The 9,201-nt window shown below is 41.7% G+C and overlaps 1 protein-coding gene across 1 annotated transcript; it reads right to left on the bottom strand.

The window, feature by feature from the left end:
- Positions 1-1,680: 1,680 nt before the first annotated feature.
- Positions 1,681-7,968, bottom strand: LOC113072978 (uncharacterized). The gene is made up of 2 exons (XM_026245857.1): positions 7,711-7,968; positions 1,681-7,374 (listed from the first exon to the last, which is right to left on the bottom strand). The coding sequence occupies exon 2, from the start codon at positions 6,707-6,709 to the stop codon at positions 1,718-1,720; it is 4,992 nt and encodes a 1,663-aa protein (XP_026101642.1). The 5' UTR covers positions 6,710-7,374; positions 7,711-7,968; the 3' UTR covers positions 1,681-1,717.
- Positions 7,969-9,201: the final 1,233 nt, after the last annotated feature.

Genomic DNA, 9,201 nt, shown 5'->3' on the forward strand with positions numbered 1-9,201 from the left:
AAACAGAAATACAAAATGCTTCCATGTAGTTTCACAAATAATTTGCACATAAATCATCTTCACATATTAATCATGTTTACACCCAATACAAATTATTTTAACAAATGAACAATATGAAATATGTTTAAGCCTTTATGACAAATGAAATACCACATGCTTCTTTTAAATTAAACAGAATATATTATAATTGTTTAAAGAAAGAATAAACGTTTTTATATTGATGACATGTGCAATAAACCCATAAACAAATGAAGTACTGACATTCTCTTTTCCTTAAACAATATCCCTTTTGATAATAATACAAACTCCACATATTTTCCTTCATACCTCATTCCGCTTTTCCAAGGGCGCTAATCAAAGAGTTTCTGCCATCAGCTACCATGTGCTCTAGCTTGACACACCCTCACAGTTCGGAGCTCGTTCTTCCGACGATATGCGAACACCACATTGTGACGAGAGAATAGCGGAAGTTTAGCGTCACAAAAAAAACCATCCGAAGAAGAAAACAGCGCTTTTTCAAAATAAAAGCAGAACAGACAAAGTGACACTGTTAAACATATAATGCCTTAAAATATTAATATAAAATGTTATATATGTTTTATATATACGGTGTAGGATATTAATGCGATTTATAAAGACATTTACACTCCCACCAAATCCTGGTACAATGAATGAACAAATATACAAAGAGTAAGTGAATTGTGCAGGATTTCTTGCTAAGAAATTAATAGCCTGAAGTTAAGCTATCAGAGGCGTAACTATATGGCATCATGCATAATAAAGCAGTTTGTGCAGTGTTGTAAATCGCTTTCTTTTAATCAGTTCTCTAGGAGGAGCACCAATTTTTTGATTGGTCTCTCAATAACTGAGGGCTTGGAGGGTGGATCTTGTTTTTTATGAGGTTTCCGCTCACCAACTTGCACTTTAACTCGACGAACCAAGCCATCACTACTTTGAACAGTTTCAATCACCCGTCCAAGTTGCCACTGATTTCTTGGGAGGTTGTCGTCTTTAATAATGACAATGTCATCCACTTTGAGGTTGCGCTGAGGTGAGTGCCATTTCTGTCTCAAGGATATGTTCAGCAGATACTCCTTTTTCCAGCGACTCCAAAACTGTTCGATGAGATACTGAACTCTTCTCCACCTTTTTGATGCATACAGGTCCTCCTTGACAAATACTCCAGGAGGAGGAAGAGCAACTTTAGATTTCATCATAATGAGATGATTCGGTGTTATAGGCTCCAGTGCCTGTGGATCATTGATTCCATCCACTGTTAATGGGCGGCTGTTAACGATAGCCATGGTCTCATATAGCAGTGTTCTGAGGGAAGCGTCGTCCAGTCGACCTGGGCACTGTGCAAAGGCGGCATTCAGCACATTTCTAACAGTTCTGATCTGGCGTTCCCAGACACCACCTGCAGGACTGTCAGAGGGAGCATTGAAGACAAATTCGCACTGCTTTTCTGTCAGGAAGATTTCCAGAAGCTTAATGTCACATTGTTTAAGTGCTTCCTTGAGCTCATTCCTTGCGCCAACAAAATTAGAGCCTTGGTCACAGCGAAGTTGTTGAACAGCTCCTCTCAGGCTGATGAAGCATCTCAATGAGTTGATGAATGAGTCTGTTGACAAATCTTCGAGCATTTCAATATGAACAGCTCTAGAGTACATACATGTGAAAATCACGCCGTATCTTTTGTATTCTTTGCGGGCTTTCTTTACAATGAAAGGACCGAAACAGTCCATGCCGCAGTATGTGAAAGGTGCTGAGGCTTCAACGCGTTCTGTGGGAAGTTCAGCCATTCGTTGTCTTTCTGTTGGCCTTCGCAGTTTCCTGCAAAACACACAAGTATCACCTTAGCAACCAACTTGCTCCCACCAATTACCCAGAATCCATTGGCCCGAAGCTCCATTAGAGTCTGGGCTCGACCCTGATGGCATGTCTTAGCGTGAAAATGAGACACAATAAGCTTAGAAATGTGGCTGCTATTCGGTAGGATGACTGGGTGCTTGACTTTATGACAGAGCGATGACTGGTTCAATCTGCCACCAACACAGAGGAGTCCTTCAGACCAGATAGGGTCGAGACGGAAAAGAGAGCTTGAGTTTGGAAGGTCCTTTTTACCCTGAAGCATCTTTATCTCTTGGGGGAAAGCTTGCTGCTGTACGATCTTAATCACTTCATCTGCAGCCTTCTCAATCTCCTTAACAGTCACATACTCACTGTGTTGTCTCTGTTTAGACCCCAGCCTCTTGATTCTTGCCACCACCTTAAGAATTTTTGTCCAGGAGGAAAACTGACACAGACGGCTGAGGATGTCATTGTAGTTTTTGACTTCTGTTGCAAACACCTGAATTGTCTTGACTTCAGGATCACCAACAAGTAATTCTGATGGAGCGCTGGGTGATAGAAGTAAATTACTCTCCCAGAGAAACTTCGGTCCTCGAAGCCAGTTTGTTGAATGAAGGTCTGAAGCACTAAGACCTCGGGAAGCATGATCTGCCGGGTTTTCTGCAGTGTCCACATAGTGCCACTGACTGGGATCACTGTTATCCCTTATCATCTGAACACGGTTCGCAACAAATATGTGGAACCTACGGGCATCATTGTTAATATACCCAAGCACCACCTTTGAATCGGTCCAGAAAACCTCTTCATCAATCTTTATGTCAAGTTCACCTTTTAACATGACACTGACTTTCGTAGAAACCACAGCTGCTGCAAGTTCTAGTCTCGGGATACTTGTGACCTTTGAGGGTGCAACCCTTGCTTTCGCCAGCACGAGACTGCAATGGACTTTATCCTTGTCATTTTTGAACCTGAGGTAAGAACATGCACCATATCCCACGCAGCTGGCATCCGAAAAATGGTGCAACTCTACTCTGACAATGTTATGGAAGTCATATGGGTGGTAACATCTCGGAATTGAAACCTCTTTCAACCTCTGAAGCCCATTTATCCACTCCTCCCACCGTGGTCTCATATCTTCTGGTAGTGGATCATCCCATCCGATGCCTCTGTGACACAGCTCTTGAAGTATACGCTTTCCAGTTAGGCTGAATGGAGCAATGAATCCAAGTGGATCATAAAGAGAGGCAATGACAGAAAGGCAACCACGCCGGGTGGAAGGCTGATCTTTCAAGCTGCTGTTAAAACTAAAAGTGTCAGTTTTAATCGACCATTGAATGCCGAGTGCACGCTCTGATGGAGTTGGATCCAGTCCTAGAGGTTCAATGGTTGCTGCTCTTTCTGAAGGATCTAAGCAGGCGAGGGCTGCTTCCTCATTAGAGTTGAATTTATGAAGGCGTAGGCCTCCTCTTTTGCACAACTCCTGTGACTCAGTGATCAGTTTCTTGGCTTCCTCGACCGATGGAACACTGACTAGCCCGTCATCAACATAAAAGTTTTTCTCTATGAATGTTGATGCTAGTGGATAGGTAGCTTTGTGTTGGCGTGCCAGATGTTTCAAGCCAAAGTTGGCACATCCTGGAGACGAGGCAGCTCCAAAGAGATGAACTGCCATCCTGTATTCCTGTGGTTCCTTCTCCAAATCTCCACCTCCCCACCAGAGGAATTTCAGATAATTCCGGGATTCAGGAGTGACAGAGAACTGATAAAACATTCTTTCGATATCACAGATGATCGCTACAGCCTCCTTCCTGAAGCGGCAGAGAACTCCTACCAGAGGATTGATAAGATCAGGCCCAGTCAGTAAAGTGTCATTTAGAGAAACACCATGGAATTTGGCTGAACAGTCGAATACAACTCTCAGCTTGTCTGGTTTTCTGGGGTGATAAATGCCATGATGCGGAAGGTACCACTCAGTCTCTCCTGCAAATGTTGTAGGGGCAGGCTCTGCATCACCCTTGCTAATTGTTTCTTCCATGAATGTTTTGTATTGATCATAATATTTTTTATTGGTCTTTAACTTCTTCTTAAGACACTGTAGGCGAACTGTGGCTAGCCTCTTGTTGTTTGGTAGGTTGGGTGGACTGTTGCCCTTGAAAGGGAGGGGCATCTCATAGTGTCCATCTTTCTTCTGCGTGATGTTGTCACTGAGGAACTGTATGAAATGAACATCGTTCTGGGACACATATTTATCTTCATATGTTCTCTCGGTGAAGTCTGATTCTAGGGCTTTTAGAACATCTGTTGTCGATGGAATTGGCAGTTCTTTTACCGTGAGCCGATGCACAAAGCTCTGACTTCCTTGTCTGTCTAGGTGAGGATTTGATGAGCCTATGATACTCCATCCTAGTATTGATCTCTGTGCAAACGGTTGATCTTTGTCTCCAATGATAACCTCAAGAGGAGTTAATGCTGCTGGACAGTCATATCCTATCAGGAGCCCTACATCACAGTCTAGAAGGGGTGGTAGCTTATCTGCCAAATGTCTGAGATGAGGCCAGAGTAAGGCTGTTTCATTTGTTGGAACGTAAGACTTGTCCACTGGTATAAAATCACGGCTGTAGGCCTGCTGTAATTGAATGTGGTCCTTAGAGTGCAGTCCTCGAACTTGTAGACCACGGACGTTCTTGCTAGATATGATTGTGTCAATAGCCGTCATAGTACTCAATTTTAATTTTACTGGTTGGGCATCAACATTCAGTTTGTCAAGTACATCTTCTAAGACAAACGTTGAGTCACTCTGTGTGTCCAGTATTGCGTACGTAAGTACTTCTCTGTGTGGCTCTTGTATTGAAGACACAAGGACTGGGACGATACTTGAGGTAGCTGAAGAACGTTGCGTTGATGCATGGGATACGACATTGTGAGTTTCCAAGCTTGCATGGTTTTCTGTGGAAGTGGAACTATTCGCTGTTGCTTCCACAGGTCTTTGTTTCCTGTCATCGTGCAAGCAGGATGGGTGACGACGGTTGCATATGTTGCATGTGTGTCGTCTCTTACAATCTTTTGTCATGTGACCCTTCCTCAAGCACCCAAAGCAGAGCCGATTTTCACAGATGAATGCCTTTTTATCTTCAATACTCTTTGCTGCGAAGGTGGGACACTTGGTGATGTTATGATCTTCACTTTTACACATGAAGCAAGGTGATTTTGGTTTACTGCCATTTGTTTCTTGTTTCTCCTGAGCGAAACTCTTTGTTTGTGTATTTGTGTTGAGAGCTTTGGCTCTCTTTGGTGATCTTTCATTTGTGGCCCTGAAGTTCATCAACAATGGAGAAGCAATAGGGTTGCAGGCTATCCGTGCCTCTTTGCTCAGGAAATTTGTGAAGCATGCAAGATCTGGATAGCTTCCGGATGTGTCAAGTTCCTCCACAACAACTCGACTCCACTTGCGCACGATCCATTCTGGTAGTTTTCTGAGCAACTTGTGGTTTTCCTCACAATCGTTAAGGATAGCTAGTCCTTTGACGTGAGGCATTGCCTCAGTGCAGCCTTGGAGGAAGTCAGCAAACTCTTGTAGCGCTAGTGGATCATTTGTGTTGATCTTTGGCCATCTCATGAGCTTATCTCGGAAAGCTTTTTGTATGATGAACGGGTTCCCATATCTGTCTTGTAAGACTTTCCATGCTCCATTGTATGCACTTTCTGAATCTCGATAAAAGAAACCTTCTACTGCTTTACGCGCCTCTCCAGCAAGATAATTTTTTAGATAAAACATCTTCTCACTTGGTGGGAGGGGTTTCCTGTCAATAAGAGCTATGAATGACATCTTCCAATCTGTAAACTGTAGAGGGTCACCACGGAATGTGGTTGGTTCAGGGACCGGCAAGCGGTTCATGCTTAATGAGCTGGCGATTGCCTGGGCTAGACTGACAGACTCCTGGGTCACTGTCACCTCAGGAGCAGTTTGGTGAGGTTGGAATGATGCAGCATCAGGATTTAATCGAGGTTCATTTTGATTTCTGTAGCAAGCAGAGTTAGTTTGGTCATTAATCTCCTCATCATGGTTCTCAAACCCTTCAAAATTGTCATATGCTCTCACACGAGCTGCTGCTATGGCAACGTCTTTTGCTGCTTGTAACTGCTGCAATTTGGATCTCTCTTGTTCCAACTGTTGTTGCATTTCCCACTCTTTTTGCTTCATTTCTACTAACATTTTTGCTTCTCTAAGTTTCCATTCACCTTCTAACTTGTGAAGATGTGCTTGCTGAGCTTGGATTTCTTTTATGGCTTTTGATTGTTCCAGCTTAGCCGCAAACTCTGCTTGTGCATCTACTCTACTGCTGTGAGTACTGGCTGAGCTGGAGTGGTTGCTCAATCTCTCCGGTGACTTTGCTGAACTTACCGTTTCAGTTTTAGTGTGGCCAAAGACAGACCCATATTCATCTTTGTTTAAGATTTCTCTTACCCTTTCCTTCTCAAGTTGATCATTATATTCTTGATTAACAGTCTCTAGACGGTTACTAATAAGGTCAAGAATGTCTTTTGTTAGCGTAACACAGGCATCCATCTTCTTTACAATCTCTGGTGTGGTGTTACTGTTACGAAGTATAGGTTCATACTGCTGGGCTACACCATCATGCTTTGCTTGAATGTCTTGCTGTAATTTAATAAGGTCTTCTGATGAACAGAGGGTTTTTAATTTTGTCCTAGTCTCCCTAGCTACCAGCTTCCAAGTGTCATAGGACTTGTTAAATGCTTTCTCACGTTTTCTGGTGTCTTGTTCATGCATCTCTTGGCCTTTCTCTGTTAGCTTTCTTTCTCGTGAGCTGGACCTGCAAGGTGTATCTTTAAGTGACATCTTGTTTGTTTGTGCTGCTGCTTTAAGTCGAGTGTAGCCTTTGATTGTCCACCTGAATTTACACTTGTAAGCTGTAGTTATCCTTTACTACAGAGTAATGTTTATGCTACGCATTAACAAATAATGGACATCTAAAAGGATTTTTAGCTTAAAACAGTAACAACAAAACACTCCTTTTAACCTTTTCATAAACAGATATGACCGAAGAGCATGGGCTAGTTTCTTTCACCAGTTTTAGAAGCTTTAAGAACGGAGAATTAGTTTGCAAGATATTTTGACCTTATAATAGCGTATTATTATTAAGTCATTCAGTTATGCTGCAAGCATGTGTGTAGAAATTGTCCCTTTTCAGCTTTCTTGCTCCTTGGCATCCAGTGTCTCTTTTTGCAGCTCTAGCTGTACCTTAAGTATGCTGTCCATTTTAAGTCTTGCCTGTGTGAAGGAGTTGGATGCAAGCGAAGTAAACTGGCTGGTATTAGGTTGGTGTTTGGACCTCAGATGTGATGGCGTCAACTTCTCACCAAAGATGGCAGGGCTGGTGCAGCGATGAGTTTTCACTGTAGCGGCCCCTCGGATATACATTGATCAAGACGCAGAGAGTTTCAAACGGGTGTCAATTTATTTCTTCCTCTCAAGGAGCACCATGCACCTGGACACCGTGAAAACTACAGAATAAACAGAAATACAAAATGCTTCCATGTAGTTTCACAAATAATTTGCACATAAATCATCTTCACATATTAATCATGTTTACACCCAATACAAATTATTTTAACAAATGAACAATATGAAATATGTTTAAGCCTTTATGACAAATGAAATACCACATGCTTCTTTTAAATTAAACAGAATATATTATAATTGTTTAAAGAAAGAATAAACGTTTTTATATTGATGACATGTGCAATAAACCCATAAACAAATGAAGTACTGACATTCTCTTTTCCTTAAACAATATCCCTTTTGATAATAATACAAACTCCACATATTTTCCTTCATACCTCATTCCGCTTTTCCAAGGGCGCTAATCAAAGAGTTTCTGCCATCAGCTACCATGTGCTCTAGCTTGACACACCCTCACAGTTCGGAGCTCGTTCTTCCGACGATATGCGAACACCACATTGTGACGAGAGAATAGCGGAAGTTTAGCGTCACAAAAAAAACCATCCGAAGAAGAAAACAGCGCTTTTTCAAAATAAAAGCAGAACAGACAAAGTGACACTGTTAAACATATAATGCCTTAAAATATTAATATAAAATGTTATATATGTTTTATATATACGGTGTAGGATATTAATGCGATTTATAAAGACATTTACACCCTGTGGTACTCCCATAGTAGAGACAAGAGACGTAGACAATGTGCCATTTATTTGCACACATTGTTTTCAATTTATCAAGTATGATTTTATCCAATTTTGGACGTTAGTGGAAATGTCGTATTTGGCCAATTTGTGTATCAGTACCACATGGTTAACTGTATCAAAGGCTTTGCGTAAATCTAAGAAGACAGCTCCCACCAATCCTCCTTGATCTAAGATAGTTTTAATCTCCTCAAGGAAGTAGCAACATGCAGTTTCAGTGGAATGTTCTTTATTCTGAAACCAAACTACATAGGATGGAAAAAGGACTTAGAGTCTAGATGTGCTATAAGTTGTTCTGCCACAACCTTTTTCGATTACCTTTGATGCAGCTGGGAAAATACTGATGGGTCGATAATTAGAGACCACTTGAGTATCCCCAGATTTATGAACAGGGGTGACAATGGCAGGCTTAAATACACTGGGGGAAAATATTTTCGTTAAAGGACTTATTTATAATCATCACTAGAGGTGTCATAATAGATGTCTTGTGTTGTTTGAGAAAAGCTGTATCACAACCATATATATCTTTAGCTTTACTATTAGATAGAAGTGAGATTACATTTTCAACTTTGTGTTGATTAGGGAAAACTTAAAGGGGGGGGGGGGGGGGTGAAATGCTATTTCATGCATACTGAGTTTTTTACACTGTTAAAGAGTTGGATTCCCATGCTAAACATTAAGTTGTACGTTTGTCACAAGTTTCGGAAAGTTTTTTTTCGAGTATGGGTCTATGTGACGTTAGATGGAGCGGAATTTCCTTATATGGATCCTAAGGGCACTTCTGCCGGAAGAGCGCGCGCTCCCGTATAGCAGAGCAGAGACGAGACATTCACTGACCAGAGCGAGAGCGAAATTTCACAAAAGAAGTGTGTTTTTGGTTGCGAGGGCAAGACAACTCTGCACAGATTACCAAAAAAAAAAAAGAAGGGACCAGTGGACGGAGTTTATTTTTAAAGAGCATCAACGATGCAAGTTTTTGTGTTCGTTCCCTGCATTTCGAAGATGCTTGTTTTACAAACAAGGCCCAGTTTGACACCGGATTTGCATATCGTTTATTTCTTAAGGATAATGCAGTCCCAAGGAAAAAGGGTCACGATCGTGTGTTGGAACCGCAGGCGGTGAGTAAAA

The sequence above is a fragment of the Carassius auratus genome, unplaced genomic scaffold (genome assembly GCF_003368295.1).
Source record: "Carassius auratus strain Wakin unplaced genomic scaffold, ASM336829v1 scaf_tig00011176, whole genome shotgun sequence".
In the NCBI taxonomy this organism is placed as follows: Eukaryota; Metazoa; Chordata; class Actinopteri; order Cypriniformes; family Cyprinidae; genus Carassius; species Carassius auratus.

What these genes read in the sequence shown, in the direction of transcription:
- LOC113072978 (XM_026245857.1), bottom strand. Translation starts at nt 6,709, where the DNA reads ATGTCACTTAAAGATACACCTTGCAGGTCCAGCTCACGAGAAAGAAAG.